Raw genomic sequence first — 26,013 nt, 5'->3', positions numbered from 1 at the left:
TATTTATCAGTAAACCAAAGTGAAAATAGATGACAATAGACATTGCTGCTGTTGGTATTACACCTCATCTGATGGAGCTCAAATGCAAACAGAAACAAGGAACTGTTTATATCTGTTCACATAAACACAAAAATGTTTTTTTTTTTGCCACACACAAACATCTGCTTACCTCTCAGCATAAAAAAATACAATAATTTTCCACTTCTCTGTTTATAATCGATATAGCCAATAATTTACAGTAAAATTACACACCATATGTGGTGAAATACCACTTGTCATTGCATATAGTAAAATAAATTTGTAACTCTATAAACAAATTGTTTATTTGAATTTTATTTATGACATATTATATTATCACAATATTATACAAAAAATATATTAGTGTATTGCTTTATTGTATATACATGTTCAAAATAAACAAATGCTTCAACCAAATTAAATTGCAAAGTATATGTAGCCCCTCTGGTTCTACACCACACATTCCACTCAGAGCTGGGATCGGTGATTCTTTGCATGGGAGTCAGTTGCTCTTACATGGAGGCTAAAGACCATGGCCTTTAGCGTCTGTTGCTAGAGCATCTTTAGAGCGCAGAAGAGTGAGGTTTTCATTCATAGCACTTTGCTAGCTGGACTCCGTTACACTCAACCCCCTAAGCCTCACTCCCATCTCTGCAAGCCCCCACGTGTAATCCACCGGTCCTATTGCATCCAATCCATGCTGAGCTGGGATTGAACCTGTTATTCTTTGCATGGGAGTCGGTTGCTCTATCCTGGAGGCTGGGCTCTAGCACCTGTCACTAGAGCACCTTTAGGTGGCAGAGGAGTGAAGTTTTCCTCTATAGCACATCGCTAACTGGCCTGTGTTACACTTAATCCCCCTAAACCTCACTCCCATCTCGGACGAGCCCCCACGTGTAACCCACCAATCCTATTGCACCCAACCCATGCTGAGCTGGGATTGAACCAATGATTCTTTGCAAGGGAGTCGGTTGCTCTAACAAGGAGGCTAAAGACCATAGCCTCTTGCCAGGGGCGTAGATATAGGGTGGACGGTGGGGACGTGTCCCCACCAATAGTCACAAAGTACCGAAATGTCCCCAAAAATAATTTAATTCACTTAAAAACATTGCGCTGTCAGTATAAACCTAGACATGCCGAAAGGGTTAAATCACGTTCTCTCCTCGAGTCGCACCGCCCCCAAACATGACACATATAAACATGACACATATGAACATGTGATTGGCTGTGCCTTTCCCTGCTGTCATGTGAGTGGCTGCTTTCAGATCATAGTTTCAGATATAAACAGCGCCAAAACAACTGCGCGCCGTGCGCAGGGGGAATTTACCGATGTGTAAGGTGTGTGCCTCGCACAAGTGAGGATGGAGGTAGCAAGAAGAAGTGGACGTAAAGAGCTTTTTCCAACGAAAAGTGTGTCACATAAACTCAAGTTCGCTACTGAATGAGTCCATCATGATAATGCCATTATGCTAGTGTTTTCACCGCTTTTACGTTCAGTCTAACGTTAAAGCAGACTAGTCTGTAAACAATATTCCCTGAAAACTAACTGCAGAATAAACAACTACATGTAAACGTATATGACCTTGCCAGGTCTCCTAATCTCTTAGAGTAACATCTCCAATTTTGGTTGAAACAATTCGTCAGAAAAACTACAGCCTGTGCTCCATCTTTTAATAATACTATGAGACATGTTTAATTTGTACGAAAAATGAACGAAAGTCTTTATTAAACTCTCTCTTTATCAGTTAATAAACATTATTTTAACATGACACTTTCAGGCCTGTAGCCAGCTTATTCAAAGGGGTTATTTGTTTTCTGAAAAACTGAACCATTTTGCAGTTATTCACCTGATTTTCTGTTTAATTGAGGTATAAATAATACATTTTAGTGACATATTAAGAACTAACTTTGCTGGATAATCTTGTTGAATAGTTATTACAACTATACTTTTTAATGTACCAAAACTATTTCGTACCATTTTGTCAAATTGCTTTATTGACACATTTAAACGGTAAGTTTTATTACAGTTTTATAAATAATAAAAATACTTTGAACTAGAAATTAGGACTTTAAATTCTTAGAATAAAGAAATGAAGTACAGTACAGAGGCCAAAACCTCTAAATGCCATGTAAAATGATTATTTTTTCTCAGCCTTGTATATTTATGTTCAGTTATTTCACTTTAAAGGCAATGAAAAGAACGTATTTGTCACTATAAAAGTGAAATCACTGTGTCCACACACAGGAGTTGGAGAAAAATGCTCATTTTAGTAGAAAATATTAAATGGCATTTAGAGGTTTTTGCGTCTAAACTCTTCAAATATGTAAATATACTTATTTTTAAAATACAATTTTTGTATCATAATTTTCTTTGGGAAATCTGTTAAAACTTGATTTAAATTAAAAACTGAAGCCCATAGGCAAATAACCAACAGGCCGGCGCATTCAACCTTCCTCAATGAAAATTTGTCCATTTGAATAATAAGATAAATTCAAACATAATAATAATAATAATCCAGCTTTTGGTCTTTTAAACCACCTGACCCCCCTTGGCTACACGCATGACTATTTAATTTTACTTAATAAATTGTAAGAAGAGAGGATTACTTAATAATACATTTTAATAGCAATGTATGTATATATATATATATATATATATATATATATATATATATATATATATATATATATATATATATATATATATATATATATATTTATAAACAATATTCATTCTTTGCGGGGGTGACTCGTCCCCAGTCCCCACCAATGTCAAGCGCAAGCCTACGCCCTTGCCTCTTGCGTTTATTGCTAGAGCACCGTTAATGTCAGAGATATGAGGTTTACCAGCACAGCACTTCACTAGCTGGCCTCCATATATATATATATATATACACACTTAAAGTCAGAATTATTAGCCCCTTTTTTGATTTTCTTTTTTTCTTTTTTAAATATTTCCCAAATGATATTTAACAGAGCAAGGAAATTTTCACAGTATGTCTGATAATATTTTTTCTTCTGGAGAAAGTCTTATTTGTTTTATTTTGGCTAGAATAAAAGCAGTTAAAAAAATTTTTAAAACCAATTTTGGGACAAAATTATTAGCCCCTTTAAGCAATTTTTCTTTTTCAATTGTCTACAGAACAAACCATCGTTATACAATAACTTGCCTAATTACCCTAACCTGCCTAGTTAACCTTATTAACCTTGTTAAGCATTTAAATGTCACTTTAAGCTGTAAAAGAAGTGTCTTAAAAAAATATCAAGTAAAATATTATTTTCTGTCATCATGACAAAGATGAAATAAATCAGTCATTAGAAATAGGTTTCTAAAACTATAATGCTTAGAAATGTGCTGAAACAATCTTCCCTCCATTAAACAGAAATTGGGGGAAAAAATAAACGGGGGCGCTAATAAGTCAGGCGGGCTAATAATTCTGACTTCAACTGTATATAGGTAACCCTTTACAAAAATGTCTCATTAGTAAATGTTAGTTAATGGATTGATATAAAATGTGAGAATGAGCAGATTTATTACAGTAACTGTTAAAGTATAAAACACCTGAAATTGTCAATGTTTGAACTAATAAGCTGACCAACTAAGTTTCCAAGCAATTTGCACTGTATTGAACCACACAAAAACGCAATGTGAATATTCTAAGAAAAATAAAAGACAAAATTATGTAATAAATAATTATTCACTGTATTTTTAAAGTGCCCACAAAGTCAGTATTGTGCTTGTTCATTAACTAAAATATTGAATACTGATTATGGGCATCTATGTCTAGTTTTATATAGCACATTTTTGTTTTTGTACATTTTAAGTATAGGCTCACATTTGAAGGCAGGAACTCTAGCTTTGACTCTTTTCCAGTAGATATATGCCAAGTGTCCTCCCTTGAGGAGATATGATTGACAGACAAGGTTAAAGGGCCATCAGTCTGAACTGTTCTTGGATCAGCTTACATCTAGATCTCTTTGAAACTTAAGTTGATAGAGGTTTGGTGAGGTCATGTGTAACTGAGGAAAACACACTCTGGTTTTCTGATGGTGTGTAATCCTTGTGCAGACTCTGGACTTTCCAACCCAGACAAGTGACGTATTCATTTTTCATGCACTGCTCTTTTACTGCCTCTTTAATAAATTACTTGAATGTAATGTTGCACTTAGACTTGTCATCATCCTTAGAGTTTTTTAATTTTTGTGTGGAAAGTGACCAACTCGGGTGTGTGGAATTAGTATAATTAAGTTAGCTTTGTAACTACATAGACAAAAAAGTATTTTTGTTTTATTTCGGCTAGAATAAAAGCAGTTATTAATTTTTTAAAAGCCATTTTAGGGACAAAATTATTAGCACCTTTAAGCTATATTTTTTTGATAGTATACAGAACAAACCATCGTTATACAATAACTTGCCTAATTACCCCAAGCAGCCTAGTTAACCCAATTAACCTACACTGTTAGACCTTACCGGGGTTTTTTACAGTAGAACACTGGCAACACTGTTGCCAGCCACTCACTGTAAAAGTTTGGTTACAGTAAGTAACTGGCAACAGTGTTGCCAGTTATTTACTGTAACTGAACCGATACAGGGAGTAGCTGGCAACAGTGTTGCCAGTTAATTACTGTAATAGAGCAGCAGTGGTAACTAACTGGAAACTGTGTACAGTTAATTACTGTATTGTAGTGTTACAAATCACAGCATTAAACTGCATACACATTAATAGTATGTCATATATAGTTATTGTAGTGTTACTAAAATTAATCAGTATTCTTAGCTGTTATTTAAAAATAGAAGGCATAAAATTTTTCAGACAAATTTATTTTATTGTTTTGGCACGAAACAAATAAATAACAGAAAAAGTATAACAAAATTAAGAAATCAGCAGATATAAATATTGTCTTGCATATTACAGGTCTGCACAGTAAGGCTGCAGTCACACTAACATTTGAGCAAGCAAAATTCTGTCATACTGCACTGCGAAGTGGAATTAAACAAAGCGAGTAGTGGAATTAAACAAAATAATTAGAGATTGAAAAGCAAGCCAGAGAGGTCATGTTCTGATCTTTGATTGGTATCAAGCAATCACATGATGTGATTTCGCATGTCAGCGTTCTCCAAGCTTGAACTTTCCAATGCTGCAAATTATGAAATTTGTCGCATGAGCTATCATTCCAGGTCTGCAGTACTCACATGCGCACATGCGTATGAATGGAAGTCTATAGGGAGCAAAGTGCAGTGTGACCGGGACTTTAAGCTAATTTAAGCTAACTCTAATTAAACACGCCTGATCAAACTAATTAAGGCTTGTTAGAAATCTACAGGTAATGTTGAAGCAGGGTGGGTACTAAACTCTGCTGCCCTGCAGTTCTCCAGGAACTTGGAGTTTGACCCCCATGGTATACAGCAGTGGTGCTCAATCCTGTTCCTGGAGATCTACCATCCTGCAGATTTCAGTTGCTACCCATATCAAACACACCTGCCTGTAATTATCAAGTGGTGTTCAGGTCCTAATTAATTGGTTTAGGTGTGTTTGAAATGAATAGCAACTGAAATCTGCAGGAAGGTGGATCAGCAAATGAACAGCAAAAAACACAACATAATTATTTTAAAGTTTAAAGTTTTAAATAATTAAAAACTGTGTCAAATCTCAATAAAAAGTTTAAAGTAATTATAAAAAATAAAGTTGGCAACACCGAAAAACCAAAGGATCCAATCTTTTATTGTTATAATTATCTCATGACAACAAACTTTATTATTGTTTCTAATATAAATTCATAGGTGGAAACACAGCTCTGAAAAATACTTAGCAACAAACTCACAACCTGGGACCGGACAGTGGAGCTTTTGTGTGTGGATGGCTATGTGTATCATGTTTTTGTGATTCCCTGTGACGATGTGCACATGTTACCTTACTGAGATGAAGGAATTTAACTTTGGCTTAGTTGCCAGAAAGATACATACAACTGTTAGCATCTGTACATTATGGCAGTATGCAATATCCAATAAATACTTAAACAAAAGTAATGTAAGAAGTTATATGAGGAGAGGCTAACTAGCTAACAATGTAGCTTTCAAGTACACAGTTCAAGATAACAACAATATAACTTAAAACACAGCCTTATTTTAGAAACCCTCAAAAACATTTGAACACATTTTACTTACTCATTATAGATTCTTATTTAAAGCCTAAAACATATCAGACTACATCTGAATTGATGGACAGAGAATAGAGTGCACTCAGCAGTAAACAAATCAACCACCTGGCTCCCTTAAAGGGCCAGCATTTTCTGAAAACTATTTCTAACACCTTTGTGTTTAGAATAAGACAGACAGCCTGTGGGAGTGTGTGGTGATGCCTAAATCATTATTTTCTGCCTTTAAAATGCACGTCTATATAAATAGCAACATAAACCATCAGAGAATTTATTGGAATTAATTCTTTGCACTACACAATTTCATTCAAAGTCTACTCCTTTCACAGTAAAATAATGTGTTAATAAATAATAAATGTTTTCTTTTATTACAGCAAAACACTGGCTATTTTGCAGTTATTTACTGCACAATCTACAGAGTAACAGTGCAGTTATACTAATTAAACAAACCTGATCAAACTAAATCTAAAGGTAGTGTGTTGAATCAGGGCTGGAACTAAATTCTGCTGGGCTGCGGCCCTCCAGGAGTTTGACATCCTTGGTACATAGCATATTTTCAAAGGAATTGCCTACATTTATCACAATCATGCACATATCATTGAATAAAAACAATAATATACAAACAATATACAAACGTCATCCAAAGCAAAAAAATAAAAAATAAATAAATATTCTGATCCTCATGTTGTTCCAAACCTGTAGTAATAATAATAATAAAAAACAAATAACCTGATTAATACATTTATTTAGGAAAGTCTTTATACTATACTGTTAATGCCATTTTTACCTACTTCATTTGAAGTTTTCCAAACAAATTCATTGAGTCTCTGCAAAAATGTATGTACGTGCTGTTTAACATATTTTTTAAATAACACATTTTTACTAGTTAATTAGCAAAATACTAATATTCAGCTTAAAGTGCAATTTAAAAGCTTAACTATTGGCTAAACTAGGCAAATTAAATTAATTATAGAAAAGTAAACAAAGTTATAAAAATGATTGTGATAATTTGGTTGCTCTGTGTGAATATGTTTGCCTTTAAATGTATCTCGTCGATATCTTTACCTTTTAATTAGCTCTGTGACATTGACATTGGTTGACTCCTGATACTCAATGTTAAAAACATAAAAGGAACCAAAGAAAACACAGAGATGGCTGCAGAGAAATTTAGCTTATCATCAATGCATTGTCTCACTTTCTCCTCAATACTGACCATACACATACCAAAACTGAACAGTATATATATATATATATATATATATATATATATATATATATATATATATATATATATATATATATATATATATATATATATATATATAGCAACATAAAGCAGTACATGGGGTAATAATGGTTGAGCAGTAATTTACCATTTATTACCACAGTAACTATCTGTAATGGGTACATAAAGTAAATTACTGTAATTTATTCTTTGCACTACAAAATTTCATACAAATCCTGCTCCTTTTACAGTAAAATACTGTTTCCTTTTAATACAGCAAAACACTGGCTATTTTACAGTTATTTACTGCATAATCTACAGTAAGGGTTAACAGTGTAGTTAAGCCTTTAAATGTCACGTTACATGGCAAAGATAAAAATAAATCAGCTATTAGAGATGAGTTATTAAAACTGTTATGTTTAGAAATGTGTTGAAGATATTTTCTCTTCGTTAAACAGAAATTGTGGAAAAACAACTTTATATATATATATATACAATTGTTTATATGTGTGTATGTATGTGTATATATATATATATATATATATATATATATATATATATATATATATATATATATATATATATATATATATATATGTATGTATGTATGTATGTATGTATGTATGTATGTATGTATGTATGTATGTATGTATGTATGTATGTATATATATAAATATATATATATATATATATATATATATATATATATATATATATATATATATATATATATATATATATATATATATATATATATATATATATATATATATATATATATACACCCAACATCTTGGCAGAAATATGTGTCCCTGCAGAAATATATAAGTCCCTACAGAATACTGAATCAGAAATATCCCTTTAAAGTCAAAGTGGAACACATGTGGCTCTCACAACAAAATTAGTCTACCAGGTAATGTTAGATCAAAGTAGTGTATACAGTATGTAATGGTCGTGGTGCTGAATAAGAGAACAGGAAAATTGCTGTCATTGAAGCTAAGTATACCTTATTAAGGTTAGTTATTCTAAAACAAAAGTCGTAATCATCATTATACAGTAGCTGTATTGATGTTGTTTAGTGAATCCCCCTTTTAGGAAGTTCTGCTGCTTATATTACATAGAATAAAAGGGTACATTTTTTTGTATGTGTTATTTTGTGGTTTGAGAGGTTAAATTGCCATCTGAGCATTTGAGGACAGCATTATTATTATTATTATTATTATTATTATTATTATTATTATTATTATTATTATTATTATTATTATTATTTTGTCTTTCAGCAAAGGTGCATCAAAAATGGTTTTATAATAATAAAAAATCCAACTCAAAAACGGAATAAAGGTTAAACTTAAATATTATTAAATATGGTTACTTAAATATGATTACTATCGAATAATAATAATAGTTAAATAGTTACAATAGTTTGACATTTTAATAATGATACAAAAAAGAATACTAAATTATTTTGACTACTGTTTATTTAAAAAAAAAGCCTTTGTATGCATTTTGCTTACTAGTGTTTTGGGGCCAGAAAATGCAGCAAACTTGTGAAGCAAGCTTGTTTAAAAAAAAATGATAATAATTATTTCCTAGTGAATATTGCCTGAATTGTGACATACACATGCTCAATGCTTTTCTTACGAAGATTTATTTTCTTATGTCTAGTCCAAATATCAAAAAATTCTTAAATCAAGAAACATTTTAATGACAAACAAAACATATTGTCTTGGTTTAAGAAATAATATGCCAAAATTAAGTGGATTTTTCCAATGGGCTTTAACTTGTCAAAAGCAAAAACAAGATGATTTCACTTACCTCATTGGCAGATTATTTAGCTTGTTTTAAAGAAAAATTCACTTCATTTTCACTCATTATTTAATTAAAACTAATTAATACAACACAACATGTTTTGCTTTTCTATAAAATGCATCTTAATTTAAGATTTGTTTAGATATTTGGACTAGAAACAAGACAAAATCTCTAAGTAAGAAAAGCATTTTTTACAGTGCATTTAATTCATTCACTAATAATATTATAGAATTACTGATGTATATATATTACGATTTTGAATTAAAAACAATTTAATAGTTACAAAAATATAATTAAATAAAGGAAAAAATTATTTCATTGATAACTGAAATTAATATTTGAACCTATCAGTTTACAATATACTGATGCCCTGTTTTTAGGCATTATTGGTGATAATGATCAGGAATGTTGGACCATTGTTGCCTTTTTTGCATGTAAATAGAGCACAGAAACTAGCCAGACAGTCATGTGTCAATTGTGGAGTGGGCTAAATCTAAGAAAAATATCTGTATTTTTTTTAGTAAGTGTACTTTTTTGCTTTTCTTGCCATAATAAAAAAAACATACATTTGTAGAGCAACCCATGCTCTTGTTTTCATTTACATTTTAACCAACTATGATAGGCAACACTGTCCGAGATATGAACAAAAGCAAGTGATGTATCAAAGTTTAATTTATAAAAATCTTGAATGGTTACAAAAATCTTTACAATCATTAAAATAATTTATAAAATTTATACTAATAATTAGTTTAAAAATCTTCAAAGATTAAACGATATGATGTAGTTACAGAAACTTTCTACTTCTCTGTTTATCCGTCTGATTTTACAGTGGGTTTCTGTCCCTGCATCTCCTGTCATTTTAAAGAATATCACAACTGTGAACACAACAAGTACAAAAGCCTAGTCCATTTCATGAGGTATGCGTCATGAGGTTCGCAACACAACGCGGCTTAATGGTGTGACGTCACGTGAAAACTATCAATTGGTTGAACAGGTCCATGTGATATTATTGCCATATTGTCTACAATGATACATGCCATGTAAGCATGTTATAAATAGAAATATCTGAATATATATTCACGCAATCGTTTACAGCAGTGTTTGAATGCAGGAAGCGGTACTTGACACTTAATGAACAAAAGAAAGGCTGTTTCTCAATCCCAAGAATGCAAAGAATGGACTTGTTTTCTTGTGAAGACCGGTCTTGTGAAGAGATGCTGCGTTCTTCCTGATGGTCACATGACCTTCACGTGTTTTTAATGGTAAATTATTTAAACATTACAGCATTCATACAAGGATTTATTGTTTTTCCCCTTTTCACAATATACTCTCCATAAAGACTTCACAAATATACGCTGCACAATATAAATAAAACAGATTTTTAATAAGAATTTCAGCAAATAAACACCGTTTATGTGTTCATGCCTTCATTAAGATTTTCATGATAATGTTTACATTCACTGTTTCATTTAGGGAAACTCCTGGGATAAATAAGTTTTGTCTTTGAACTTTAAAAATAAACCTATATAAAATGCTGCGCTTCCCCTCTCCAGTCCCAATGACTTCTGGGACTTCCACAGCAAGTTCGATGCTCAAGTCTGCATCCATGCGTCCTCGATTCCAAGAACACATCCAGGAAGTTTCACGCGTCCTCTGTTCTTGCAGTCTTGAGTATTGGAACTGAACTTTGGCAATTGATGAGGATGTTCGACTAGAAAACGAAGATGCAAGACTGCTGAAGAACACATACAGAGAAACAGCCATTCTGGTGGACTACCATTTCATTTTTCCAATAGGTCAGCTATGTTCTGGATTACTAGGACTTTAGACAGCACTATTTAGATTTTCAGAAACTCTTGGTAAAGTGTAGTCGTGTGCATGCTTGAGCTTTTGGCTTATGATGTCAGCACACTGTTTTCTCCTTTTTGATTGGCCAACACTGCTGGGTTCACACTAAATGCAGAAGAGGCAAAGAAGCAAAATTCTACACGTTCATGGCAAATGCTTCTTGTATTTAACATAATTCACTTCACTCTGTTCTCATGTTTGCATTGACTTGTATGCAGTTAAATCGCAAAAATACACAATTTTCCCATTTGGTGAGAACCCAGCATGGTGTCATTATTACTCCCTGTTGGTTGGACATGCCCGTAACATGCATCACAGTGCATTTTTGGTGTTTTTATGTGGACAGAGACTTTTTTTTTTAATGAAAAAAAAACATAGTTATAGCCGTGCATGTGTGGACATGTTTCCAGAGCTTCTCCATGAGGCTCGAGCCTTGTTCAGCTCTTATGGCTTTTAGAGCAACCCAACTTGCTACAGTGACATACAATAGTAAAACCATGAACAGGAGAATTCTCAACATCCAAAAGAACTGCATTGATCTTTAAAGGCATTGAAGTTTGGGTTAGTGTTACTGTGTGTGTCAGTGAAGGCCAAGTTTAATTAAGGCTCTCACAAGCTCACAGTTTCCCTCTTCAATCTGCTCCAGCTGGCTCTCAAATAAGACGCAGACAACTAAGGCCTTCTGTGTGTGTGTGTGTGTGTGTGTGTGTGTGTGTGTGTGTGTGTGTGTGTGTGTGTGTGTGTGTGTGTGTGTGTGTGTGTGTGTGTGTGTGTGTGTGTGTGTGTGTGTGTGTGTGAGAGGGAGAAACCACTTTCATCCGGCCTTAAAAGAAAGATACTGTACAGTACATAAGCTCTTGGAAGCTGGTAATTTTTTTGAATTTCTAATCATACATTTATCCAGAACTAAGCATTTTTGTGGTGTTTATCAAATAGTATTTATCTAACTGTTTCCATATAGTACAAAGTACCATAGTATAGGTATAAAAAGCACAGATATGTCGGCATCAATAGCCATTAGGTTAAGCGTGTCGACACCTACAGTAGCACTGAGGTGCTCACAGTCACCCGAGTTTGATTCCCAGCTGATCCATTTGATTCCTTACCTATTACTCCCCTCTCGCTCTGTTCCTTAGGATTTCATGTCAATACAATCCACTGTCCTGTTCATTAAAGGTTCACTAAAAATAACACAAAGCATTCCATTTAAAATTTTAAACATTTCATTAGCCAAATAAAAAGAGTCTGCAAAACTATTAAGCATCACAACTATTTCAACATAATAACCATCATCATTTTACAATGATTTCTGCATGATCATGTGAAAGTGTATGACCATCATGAACACTGTAATAATGCCTGCTGGAAATTCAGCTTTTCAATCACATGAAAACAGTAAATTTTTCAAAAGAGCAATATGCTAAATAATTATTTGAAAAATTACAATAGTATCTCACTATTTTACTGTAATTATAATCCAATAAATGCCTTTTAAAATGAATTAACATTCAAATTTACCACAAATAAATATGCATAGTTTTTCCCATTAAAAAATCACATTGAAAGACTTTTACAGAGAGTAACTAAAATATCAAAATTATATACTATTATTTGACCCTTTTATTTCCGACTGACATGCACTGTTGTCTTTTAATCACACATACACATCTGATTAAAATAAAAAAGATTTTTTTTTTTTACTTACATGTGCCAATCACCAAGTAAATGAAAGAGAAGTTAGCCCAGGGGTCAGCAACCCGCGGCTCTAGAGCTGTATGCGGCTCTTTAGCGCTACCCTTGTGGCTCCCTGGAGCTTTTTCAAAAATGTTTGAAAATGGAAAAAGATGGGGGAGGTGAATATATTTTTTCTGTTTTAATATGATTTCTATTGGAGGACAAACATTTTTAACATTTTCAAATGTTGTAAAAGTGTGTAGAATTAATATTTAATTTCAACATTTCTGTCATTGAAGATTTGCGTCATAGCCTGCGACACACGTTTCTATAAGCAGGGTGGGATGCCAGGCAGGTGGCTGTTGTAAACAAACCAGGAAGATAATAAAGCATGGAAAACCGTTCACAGATGGTGACTACATGAAGGAGTCATTCATCAACATATTAGAACACCTATTTGCAGAATTCAAAAACAAAATCAAGATAATACAAAAAAATTAAAGATATACCTCTCTCCGCTAAGGCAGTGAAGGAAAGGGCTATTAAAATGGCAGGTAACATCACCGATCAGCAAACCAAAGACATTAATTCAGTGCCAGCATACTCAATTGCCTGTGATGTGACAGATATTCAACGCGCTTTTATGCATGTTAACTCTGATGGGCCGCAAGAAGAAATGATCAAATTAATACCACTGAAAGACCAGAGGCTGTGCAGAAGTGTTTAAATGACAACGAAATAAACACCAACCACCTTATTTCAGTGGCTATTTAATCTTGAAGGCTCATTATGTATTTATAGCCAACTTAGTCATTTTTATAGTAGGCTAATATAGCTAATATAGATTGTTACGATTTAAAAGATGTTAAATAAAGGGGAAGAGGAGTAACATTAACTTTTGGGTGAAACCATAGACTGTAAAATATATGGACGTAGTGTCCGTGACGTCACCCATAGGTTTCTGAAGAGCGCAAAAGAAGCCACAAGTAGGCGCGGCCAACCGTCGCCATTTTGGTCACGCGTCATCACACCCACGGCGGGATACCAAACAAGGGCAAAGAGGCGGAGAGTGAGCGGAGCTACAGACACCTGCTAGCATTTAGCTTGGACCTGGTTCAGACACACTTTACTTTGGGAGAAACGCTTTATACTTTATCACCTGTGACTCGTTTGTGTTCTGACCACTTGTGCTTGGTTGTACACTATATCAATAAAGTGTTTAGACTTTTAAAAACACTGCTGTAATACATTGAGCCACTAAACATTGTTCTTATGACGTTTTTCAACAGGAGGAAAACGCAAATTACTTACAAACACTTCAGATATAGTCTGTGTTAGTAAATGTAAGACTATTGATGAAATCCAGCATGACAACTGTATGACAACGCTTCAGATGACTGATCTAGAGCCTACAGCTAATCAATCTGACAGATTCTGGAGTGCATTACAGCTCTAAATATAAATATAAACGATAAATGATCTTAAATAAAACAAATACATGTACAGAGATGGTATATAAGCATATAACTTTACTCACATGGGAAACGGAGGCCACGTGAATGGTTTGTGAGCACAATTAAGTGCACTCAGCATGCCATGCCATCTAATAATTGTGGGAAACAAGTCCAAAAGGCAGTTGACTGTGTAAAGCCACATAAAACAACACAGAAATACGATAAATATGCCGAGTTCAGTGGCTAATCTGCAGGATTCAGCTGAGGTGACGTGACGGCGACCAGCGAGACCTAGCTGTCACTCAAGTGGCCACTCCCTTAATTATGCAAACTTAATATAACTTAATATAAAGGAAACGGATAAGTTTTAAAAAAATTCACCCCCCTCACAGTTGTCATGAAGGGTAATATTAGCTGTATTAACCAAAATCTTTTTTTGTACCAGGCTGTAAACACCTTTTTTTCTGCTGTAAAGTTGGCCATTCTAACAGTGGGCTCAATTGAAATTTGCTCTGTTTTGGAGCCAGGAGCGGCCAGGACTAGCGGAATTTCGGATGAATTGCAGTTTTAGTTACTTCCGTATTGGCTTCCTGAGGGAGAGCAGGAGGTTGCCGCTTGGGTGAAACACATAAGCAACCACACAACATCAATAAATGAGGGACAAAAACCAAGACCAGCTAAATGCAATACGTGATTTTATTTACAAAAATAGTGATAATAATGAATGCCAAAAAAAATGTATATAGAAAGATTCTTGAATATTTACAAAGAGACATTGAATTTCACAGATAACAAATGACATAAGATGTTTGACCAGATATGGGAGAGTTGGAGAAATGAGACGCGGGCGGCATCCAAACAATAAAAATAAATAAAACAAAAGCAATCTATTTGGCCCAATCTCTACCCTATCTATCCAAAATAAAAATGCAGAAGTTATTGAAAAGAATCTTCGCGTCTAATACGCACTACCTAACCTACGCTGATCTCTGATGGGAAAACAAAAAGTACAGTGGGTGGAGCACGCCCCTTACCTAGTGTGTCTAATACAGAGAAATTCAAACTACTTGTGCACAATGTATGTCGCACGACATTCTTACCTGTCCCACTCTCCAACCTCAGATGCGCATGACATCGACGGTAGACAAATGGAGAACAAATAACTGACAGATACCAAATTGTAACACACAGTAGACATATATCAAAAAAAACAGACACACAGCACAACACAGAAATTCAGGGCCTCCAGAGTAGCGTCCTGTCACCACTTTTATGCCACGGTGGCAGCGGCTGGATTGGAGACCTTGGGTGACGTCAAGGGGGCACGGCAAACAGCTGGGCAGCGGTAGCCAATCGGAGCCACTGTATAGGTGGAAGCGGGAGAGAGGTAGAGAGCAAGCGAGCACGGAGAGAGAGAGAGAGAAAGAAAGAGACTAGCGAAAAAAAAAAATATATATATATATAAATAATTACGCAACACAGAAATGTACAGGAATGTAACATAGATAAATACAGCATGTGTTTCCTTCATTATAAGGCTAATATAAGGCTTAACATTTTTTGCGGCTCCAGACATATTTGTTTTTTGTTTTTTTTGGTCCAATATGGCTCTTTTAACATGTTGGGTTGCAGACCCCTGAGTTAGCCTAGTGCTGAAGAAAGTGAAATGCTGTATGCTTGAGCTGTCTGTGTTCCATCTATGTTCACATGTTTATCAGCATGCTTTCCTCTATTTCTCTTTTATAGGGTATCATCACTCCCTTCCCTCCTCCCCATACACTGCAGATTTCAAAGGTCACAGGCTACCGCCATCAGGGACGTTATCAACAGAATTCTTGAATCATGGGGGCTCTTCAAAAGTCCTTCTCTTAATCTGCAATGTTGCTGGCTCTGGCCAACAGGCTACAAGGTAACTTAAGCACTGTGTCTTATCACTGTCTTGTTGGTCATCTTTTTCTTTTTGTCAGTTAAACCATTTAAGTCCAGTTTTAAGTCCTTTCTTGGAGGTTCAAGGTGAGTTTAGGTGAGTCGGAGCAGTGACTCAGTTAAGTATTGTTTAAAATTAATCCTGGCCTAAAATATTGTGTGAACTTGACTGACTTGCATACTTAACATTGAAAGATCATTTAAACAATATTATTTTATTACATTATATGTTTCTGTTCACCTGTTTAATGCAAACTTAAGGGCAGGGTTTTCCAAACTTGGTCCTAAAGGGCCAGTGTCCTGCAGATTTTTGCTAAAAAACTTGCCTCAACACACCTGCACAGAGGTTTCTAAAATACCTAATAAAGAGCTTAATTAGCTAGTCCAGGTGTCTGTTTGGGGTTGGAGCTAAACTTTGCAAGACACTGGCCCCCCAGAACCCCTGCTTTAGGTTAATATATAAAATCATAGACTTGTATTTCATTGCAGACAATGTGAACACAAAATATTTCATGTTAACTTCATTTGTAAATATACATTGTTTCCTGACATTCAGACCTGCAACACACTACAAAATAATTTGTAACAGGAGCAATTTAGGGCTAGTAATCAGGTAAATTGGTCAAATAACGATTGGTCAAATTGGTCAAATAATGATGACTTGAAACAGGTGGTATCAACAGGTACTGTAAATATAATAATGATTTGGTACAAAATCAGCATCCAAAATGTTCTAATCCTTTAGGAGCAAACTTTGGCTATTTTGGACTGCTTTGGAAAACCAAGTACCACAATATGTTGTTACATCCTCAAATATCAGTGAAAATTGTACTATGCTGAAAGGAAGCCCTATGTTAACAGTGTTCAGTGCTGTTGACTTCTCTGGGCTCGGAGGCATCTGGGATGGATAATATTATGGGGTTGTGTCAGTGCACTTGGCAAAGGTAACTTGCACTACTGTGATGGCACCATTACTGCTGAAAAGTACATAAGAGATGTTAGAGCACAATGCTGCCTTCTTTTTCAGGTACACCCATGCATATTTCAACAAGACAATGCAAAACCACTCCAACCAAATCTTCACCTCACTTATTCAAGGAATCAGCAGGCCATGGCTCCATAGTGAAATGTCAAACGCCCACACCATCCTCACCACCCCACTGCAGTCCCTTCAGCTCAACCAAGCATGCCTCAACCAATCGTTTGATATCTCTCTTCAAAGCCTGTTTTTTTAATAGCAATTTGATAATGGCTTTCAGTAACCAGTAGCTTGTCTTTTCTGCACTGCTCAACTTGTTTTGAGAATAAAGGCCTGTAGATCAAATGCTGCCATAATGCCTGAAATGCCTAAACAGTTAAGTGACTGTAAACAGCATCATCTCTCACAAACACACACATACACTGCCCAAATCTCAAGATATACATGTGGATGCATTTATGGTTTCACTTCCAAATGATTTGGGAACCTTTTAGATCCCGGGCGAACCCCCATTTATTGTTATGATCTCAAAGGTGGTCAGTCAAGGGGGAGGAGAGTAACATTCATTTTGGATACACATAAGCAAACACACAATATCAACCAGTGAGGGAAAAAATGCCACAAATAACTAAAAACAAAAAATGAGTTTTATTTACTAAACATAGTGATAATACGTGCAAAAAAAAATGTATGTATATATAGAACAATAAATATCTACAAAAAATATGTTGAAAATCAAAGGCAACAAATGGAACACAAAATGTTTAAACAGGTAGATGGGAGAGTTAAAGAAATGAGGCACGGGTGGTGTCCAAACAATAGAAATGATGAAAACAAAACAACCTATTCTAATGGCCCGGTTTCTGGATTCTGAATTTATACCAAAATGTAACACACTGGTGTGATTGGAGACACTATGATGACGTCAAGAGGGACACAGCAAACCGCTGAGCAGCATGAGCCAATAGGAAGCAACTGTAGATATGAAAGCAAGAGAAGAAAGAGACTAGCTAAAGGAGAAAATAATCATGATCTCAAAACAACACGGGGACATAACACTGGACATATTACAATGTCCTGGCTGTGGAGGAACAGGATACAGGTACTTGACTGGCCTGCCTGCAGTCGTGACCTGTCTCCGAATAGAGAATGTGTTGTGCGACAATGAAAACCCCGTACTGTTGCCCATCTTAAAATTGTTAGCAGGAAGAATGGGCCAAAATTAAACCTCAAACAATACATCACTTGCTGTCTTCAGTTCCTAAACATCTTTTAAGTGTTGTAAATAGGAATGGCAACATTACAAAGTGATAAATGTTTTACTGTTCCAACTTTTTTTTAAATGTGTTGCAAAAACCAAAATTTGGAATACGTGTTTATTAAAAAAACAAACACCATGAGGAACACAATAAATAATGTGATGTTGTATTGTCTGCTATGAAACACAAGTCAAAGTAAATTTAGAAATCACTTCTTAGCCCCCTTAATATTTTTTCTCTGTTTGGCTACAAAACAATCCACTGTTATCCAAAGACTTGCCTAATTATTCTAGCTTAAAAAGAAGATCCAAATCTAGTTACTTTAAACTAAATACTAGTAGTAGTCTAAAAAAGTGTCGTAAAACTTTTCTCTTTTATACAGCACTTAGGAAATAGTATTTTTACAAATGTAAGTTTCACAGTTGGGCTAATTATATTGCCTTCACTGTTTATTTACCCCGCACACATTGTTCCTTGAGTCGTCATTTAGAGTTGTAGAAAGACATTAATTTATACAAGTTGGATCAGTCAGCGGTATCAGAATTATTAATCCAAGCAAGTGTAGTGCAGCACAGGAATGCTCTCTCCTGCTCCACCTGCAGCTCCACTGATCATCTGCACTCTGGGGAGAGTTGCATCTGCCACAGTCTTCCCCACTAACCTCCAGCTGTCAGTCAAACATGCACACACACACACACACACACACACACACACACACACACACACACACACACACACACACATACATACACACACAGCCTGGCTCCCTTAGCCACGGACACTGGGCTGTGGGTGGAAACAGTTGACGGATATTCCCCTGAAACACCTACAAATGTCAAGATGACATTTTAGGGCCTAAGGAAGGGTGGGGGAAAGAGAGAGAGAGGAAGTGATGTGCTGCACCATAATGGCAGATACCTGCAGTTTCTGGCCCAAATTTGATCAAAAAACAGCCATTATGCTTGCAATAAAAGATTAAGGAGTTGTATAAAAAGCATAGGTTTAATATGTTCAGAGGTGAAGGTGAATTGGTTACAGTATTTTAACTTCATTCTTTTCCTTTTTGTGCTGAACAAAATGTGCAGCAAAAAAGAAAAACAAATCTATTTGTTTGTTATTTGAATCCCCCAACAACCCCTTTACCCCCTTGCAGCTTTAAAAACATTCAAACAACAGTCTGAAATAAACGTTAGCTTGGGTCATGTGTAGCTGTAAAAATTACTTTGAAAGTGTGTGTGGAAAGCTATTTGTTTGTTTGTTTGACGATTATGCATTATAATGCTTTACCAGATTACAAATAACAAACAACTGCAACTTATTCTGCAACTTAAATCCCCCCATTTAGACTGTCAAGCTGGCCTACTACTACAAGAGTATGGGGATTCATGTTTTTTTGGAGAGTTATTTTCACAATTAACCCGCAGGGGTCTAAAGCAGGTCGCACACCAGAAGGGCAGCTCGGCGACGCGTCGCGTAGTGCCACGCAGCGCCATGCATTTTAGAATTCTAAACATAGGTTTCTATCAGGTCTGTGGCTGTCGGCGGCGTCCAGCCATGACTCAGGATGCTGTTCATATTTCAGCCGCGCCACAGAGTGCCATCTGATTAGTTTTATGTTAAATATCGTGCGAATGTGCGCGCCTGGTGTGTGATACTTTAAACTATCATGTGCGCTGTGCCAAGCGGCACTTCTGGTGTGCGACCTACTTAAGGGTGTTTTTGGGCTCTGGAGAAGTTTTGACATGCACTCACATTTGTGTTGTTTTCAGTATCTTAAAAACATATTAATTGCTAATAGTGATAACACTGTAAACTGCAGAAGCTGGGCTACAATAATACCTAAGCAGCATGTATGTACGTGTTTGTGTTTTTGAGAAAGAAACGTTTATGCGTGGTTAGTCAAAAACTAAACTTTTTAAATCACTGAGGGCGTGAAACACATAAAGAACATTTGTTCACAAGACTTTAGAGAACTGGATCTTGTAGCCTAGTGTTTTTGCTTCAAAATCATGTGAAAACAATCTTGTTTAGTTGCTCAAAAAACAATATAATGAGTCAAATTTCACTTTCACTTTCAAAAGTCATTTTCTGAGTGAAAATGGTCAATGCGAGAAAGCGTGAGCTGTTACTACTAATACAGTGATTCACACCTGAGAAGAAAAAGACCTGCATAATGAGCTGCATAATGAGCCATCAGACAGGTATGCGACTTAAGGCTCATTTATACATCTGCGTCAAACACCGGCGTATGCTACGGCGCTGACGCATAGCCCTTCGCCGTGGCCGTGGCCGTCACTGACGTGCACCTCTCAAAAAACGTAACTACACGTCGCAACAACGCGTAACGCAAGTTCTGTGATTGGTCGGCTTGGTATCGCTGACGAGTCGGGGCAGGAACGAGAGCCGCGCGAATGGCGCGAACCCAATGTAGCGATTGTTTACAAGTGTGGAGTCCTGTGAAGGAGCTCCGGATGGAAAGTTTTGTTTTGTGTTTACCTCATTGTTAAAGTTACTGCTCGTCCACCGGTTCCTGCCTCAAAATGAGCGAGTTTGAGCCACTTGTACATTCCGGAAGTGTTCAGGAAATGCGCGTTGCCTGTGCCGTGGGTTACGCCTGTCACTTGACGCAGAAGTATAAATGAGGCTTAAGAGGGAAGAGTTTCAAGAAAGTATCTGAGAAACTAACAAGTTAGCATTTTTTTTCATTTTATTTAAAATACAATTTACAATTTGAAATAAAACTCTGTAAACTATATACATTTACAGTAAATATAGCAAATCTACTGCTAAGGTTACTTATAAATAAACTTTACATATAACTTAAAACATGCCCTTGAATTTACACATGAAACATTGGGTACAGTATACATTGTATAAAGTACACTCTCATAGTGCTGTGAAAATGTCTACGATTGAGGAAAGAGAGCTTATATACTAGTTGAATTTACACATGAAGCGTGGTGTACAGAAGACATAATCAGGGCACAACTGTGCAAAAAACTGTGTAAAGGGTGTAAGACTTGTAAAAGCTGACTTTTACACCCTGTGTATAAAGTACTCTATAATAGTGAAAAATTGTTGTCATTGTGAGTGTACACAACAAAAAGTAGACACCTAACAGATTCGTTTAATGTATTGGTCTTATGTCTGCGATCAAAACTGAAAGTGTAATTTAGGTTCCCCTTCGGGGGGAACTTCAGCACTATAAGTGGATTTGATTGTAAAATCCACGCATTGGGAGGTTCGGTTCAGAAGCTACTCGTCTGAAAGAGTATTGAACGGGCCAATTAAGAAGGTGAGCGGCATAAGCAATCAACTGAGTATATAAGCTCACCTGGCGCCAGCAGACGCTATCCTTTTCGCTTCAGAGACTTTCTGATCGAGTCGATGAGGGTTCCTCCTGCTGTGACCAGCGATTCTGAGCGAACGAGAGCATTCTCCCGGTCCAGAGTGTGTACACGCAGTGACAGACGGTCGAGCTGGGTTTCTCCCTTGCCTGGCGTTCTTTGGGTCCGGTCCTCCAGAGCGGTGCGTATAAAGTTGCAAACTTCACAGAAAGAGCAACACAGTCGTGCAGCACGTCCTTATCAGGACGGCGCTCCGACTGTGCGTTTCTGGATGCGGTGGTTTCCTGTCCTCGGATGATGGGCGCGGGCACTGTGTTACATGTCTGGGGGTCCAGCATGTTAATGCGCTGCTCGCGGGCAGTTCATGTCGTCATTGCGATGCCATGACTGTTGCGCAAGATCGCGGTTAGCCTTTGCAAAAGGGCGAACCACCCCAGTTGTCCCCTGCTCTGCAGCGGGCACTCGGGCAGATCTGAGGGTTTCAGCGAGAGATAATCCGTCGCCCACGGGCCCGCGGACCTCCCGCTCCTCTAAGCGCTCCATCCAAGCTTCGGGCGGGGGAAGCGATCCGTCTAACAGATGGTAGCCCTTACGCCCGATGACACCGGAGACCAGATGTCCACCGCGGCATCGGAGGGTGGGCTTTCATTGTCCGATGATCCAGACCCGCTCGCCCCCTTCGGGCTGGTGAGCGCTGTCACTACGGATCCTGAAACGGACATGTTAGCCGTGCTTTCCCGGGCTGCTTCGGCCGTGGGTTGGAGATGGTTTATCCCCCAGCTCCGCGGCCGGACCGACTAGAGGGGCGTTCCCTTCTTCCCGGAGGTGCACAGTAGGCTCACGCGGTCTTGTAAAGCACTTTTTTCTGCTCGTGCTGCGTGTTCCTCCACCCTAACCACTCTTGACGGTGAAACAGCCAGGGGGTATGTGGTGATTCCTCAGGTTGAGTGCGCGATGGCGGTAAATCCGCGCGGCGCCTCTTCTTGGCATGTTCGCCTCGTCTCCCATCCAAAGCCTGTAAGTTATCTACCTCCCTCGGAGCTAGAGCTTACATAGCTGCGGGCCAGGCTGCTTCCGCCTTGCATGCGATAGCCACCTACCAGCGCTACCAAGCGCAGGCGCTGGCTGAGCTGCACGAGGGTGGGTCCAACCCAGGCTTACGAGCTTCGCACCGCCGCCGACTTAGCTCTTCGGACTACTGAGTCCGCTGCGTGTGCGTTGGGGAGGACGATGTCCACATTAGTGGTCCAGGAGCGCCACCCCTGGCTGATATGCGCAAAGTCGACAAAGTCCGCTTTCTTGACTTCCCCATATCCCCAGCCAGGTTCGGCGACACTGTCTGTGAATTCACCCAGGAATTCAAGGCGGTGAGAGAGCAGTTGGTGGGTGATGTCTTATCGGCGGTCCGTAGCCCGCTCCGCCCGCCGTGCCATTCATACCTGCTCCTCGCCGAAGGCGCCCGCCTACGAGAGCTGCTCCGCCCCCGCACACGCCTCAGGCGAAGCGAGCGCGTCGGGCACCTCGGAAGCAGGCAGCCCCCCCTGCCCAGAACGCCGCTAAGTCCGGCAACGGACCGCGAAGCGCCCCTGGGACAGGCCATCTGGAGAAGAGGGAACTTGCTCTTTCCCCGCTGGAGGTCGGGGCCCCATTTCCAACGGCACTTTTTACTGCCATGAAAACATTATGAAAGGGCACTTTTCACTTCCCCAGATGTGACAGCCCGAAATCTGCCAGTCTGGGACGCTATGCTCTCTAGCTTGCAGATTCGGTGCGTTTCGCCAGTGGCTCACGAGCGCTGGGAGGACGGTCTCCTTTCTCCCACCCCTCGAGCCTCCCCTCCGGAGCTCGGGTTTGGAGTGAGAGCAAATATCTCACCTCCAGCTTTTCCGTGGGACCCGCGAGCTTCCCGGATCAGCACACCCACTCCGCGCTGCCCCACTGCTGGTACGTCAGCGATTGTAGCGATGAGTCCATTAGCGAGAGCTCTGCCTGCCTGGTTAGCGCGGGCCAGCTCTTCGCGGTGGCTCATACGCACAATCAGACTCGGCTATGCGATTCAGTTCGCGAAACGGCCCCCCAAGTCACGGGTGTGTATTCACCAGGGTCAGCCCCCTGTCCGCCCCTGTCTTGCGAGAGGAGATTGCTGTCCTCCTGGCGAAGGATGCAATCGAGCCGCTCCCTCCAGCCGAGATGGAGAGCGGGTTTTACAGCCCACGCTTCATCGTGCCCAAAAAGAGCGGTGGGTCACGGCCAATCCTAGATCTGCGCGTTTTGAACCGCTGCCTGCACAAGCTGCCGTTCAGAATGCTCACGCAGAAGCGCATCCTCCGGTGCGTTCGTCCTCTGGGTTGGTCTGCAGCATTAGACCTGATGGACGCGTATTTCCATGTCTCCACTCTTCCTCGCCACCGACAGTTTCTGCGGTTTGCGTTTGAAGGTCGAGCTTGGCAATACAAAGCCCTCCCCTTCGGGCTCTCTCTGTCTCCGCGGGTCCTCACCAAGCCCGCGGAGGGTGCCTCAGCGCCCCTTCGGCTCGCGGGCATCTGCATACTCAATTTCTTTACGACTGGCTGAATTTGCCCTCTCTTTTGATTATGCACAGAGTTGATTATGCACAGAGACAAAGTGCTCTGGCACTTCCACCTGTGGGGGTTCAGGTCAACCGAGAAAAGAGCAAACTCGCCCCCGTGCAGAGGATCTCTTCTCTCGGGCTGGAGCTGGACTCGGTCACCATGGCAGCGCGCCTCTCCGGAGAGCGCGCTCAGCTGATGCTGTACTGTCTGAGAGAGCTCGACAGTAAAATAGTGGTCCCACTGAAACTATTTCAGAGGCTCCTGGGGCATATGGCATCCGCAGCCGCTTCATGCCGCTCGGATTATTCTATATGAGACCACTTCAGCACTGGCTTCACGATCGAGTCCCCAGACGCGCATGGCACGCGCGCGCACACCGAGTCTCTGTTACTGCGCTGTGTCGCCGCGCCCTCAGCCCTTGGAGCGACCCCTCGTTCCTACAGGCCTGGGTGTCTCTAGAACAGGCGTCCAGTCTTGTTGTCGTTTCAGCAGACACTTCCAACACGGGCTGGGGGGCTGTGCGTTGCGGGCATGCGGCTGCGGACCTGTGGAAAGGTACCCAGTTGCATTGGCATATCGCCTGGAGCTGTTGGCAGTGTTCCTCGCTCTCCACCGTTTTTTTCCGGTGCTGGAGCGGCAACACGTGCTGGTCAGGACGGACAGTACGGCGGCGGTGGCGTATATCAGCCGTATAGGGGGTATGCCGCTCTCGCCGCATGTCTCAGCTCGCCCGCCGTCTGCTCCGCTGGAGTCATCCGCGGCTGAAATCGCTGCACGCCATTCATATTCAGGCAAGCTCAACCGTGCAGCCGATGCGCTCTCACGGCAGCCTTGCGTCCTGGAGCATGGAGACTCCACCCCGAGTCTGTTCAGCTGATATGGGCGCGATTCGGGGAAGCCCAGATCGATCTGTTGCTTCCCCCGAGATCGCTCATTGCCAGTTGTTCTTTCCCTGACCGAGTGCTCTCGGCACGGATGCACTGGCTTACAGCTGGCCTCGGGGCACGCGCAATACGCGTTTCCCCCAGTGAGCCTGCTCGCGCAGTTACTGTGCATGGTCAGGGAGGACGAGGAACAGGTTGCTGGTTGCGCCCCTCTGGCTCAACCGGACCTGGATGTCAGAGCTCTCCCTCGCGATAGCCCTCTCCTGGCAGTCCCTTCGAGAGAGCACCTACTCTCTCAGGGACAGGGCACCACCTGGCACCCTCGCCGATCTTTAGAGATTTTTAGACGCGAGGAAGACTTGGGTAACCTCCGATTGCGGTGGCTAATACCGTCACTCGGGCTAGAGCCCCCTCCCCGAGCGCGCCTATGCCCTGACGTGAAGTCTATTCACTGAATGGTGTGTCTCTCGCTGAGAAGACCCCCGTAATTTGCCAGATCAGCGTTGTGCTTTCTTTACGCCGAGAGAAGCTGGAGAGCAGGCTGTCGCCCTCCACACTCAAGGTTACGTGGCTGCCATCTCCGCTCTCATAACGCGGTGGCTGGCAGCACCGTGGGAACGCATAACCTCATCATCCGGTTCCTCAGGGGCGTTAAGCGAATTAATCCACCCCGCCCCCTCTCATGCCCTCTTAGGATCTCGCCCTCGCTACACAAGCCGCGTCAGATCCCTTCGATCCTCGACTCAGTATATTTCTGTCCCTGAAGACAGCTCTGCTGGTCGCGTTGATATCGATCAGAGGGTCGGGGACCCAGAGGCATTTTTCGGTCAGTGACTCGTGCCTGTAATTGGGCTGGCTTCT

The 26,013-nt window shown here is 39.5% G+C and overlaps 1 protein-coding gene and 1 long non-coding RNA gene across 6 annotated transcripts in view; one reads left to right on the top strand and one right to left on the bottom strand.

The window, feature by feature from the left end:
• usp43a (ubiquitin specific peptidase 43a) overlaps positions 1–26,013 on the top strand; it is a 238,101-nt gene that overhangs the window by 155,016 nt on the left and 57,072 nt on the right. For 4 of the 5 annotated variants that reach the window (XR_012407383.1, XR_012407384.1, XM_073953089.1 and 1 more), the window contains exon 8: positions 15,931–16,093. Coding sequence is in view for 3 of the 5 variants with exons in the window: in XM_073953089.1 (XP_073809190.1) it covers positions 15,931–16,093 (163 nt within the window). In the remaining 2 variants the exon portion in view is untranslated. 5 annotated transcript variants of the gene reach the window in all.
• Positions 3,670–12,239, bottom strand: LOC141386266 (uncharacterized). The gene is made up of 4 exons (XR_012407943.1): positions 10,408–12,239; positions 8,185–8,305; positions 7,732–7,786; positions 3,670–4,470 (listed from the first exon to the last, which is right to left on the bottom strand). It is a non-coding gene; the product is annotated as an uncharacterized lncRNA (long non-coding RNA).

This window comes from Danio rerio, chromosome 6 (assembly GCF_049306965.1).
Source record: "Danio rerio strain Tuebingen ecotype United States chromosome 6, GRCz12tu, whole genome shotgun sequence".
NCBI lineage: Eukaryota > Metazoa > Chordata > Actinopteri > Cypriniformes > Danionidae > Danio > Danio rerio.
Note: the sequence above shows the minus strand (reverse complement) of the source record. Positions and strands in the feature narration are given on the sequence as shown.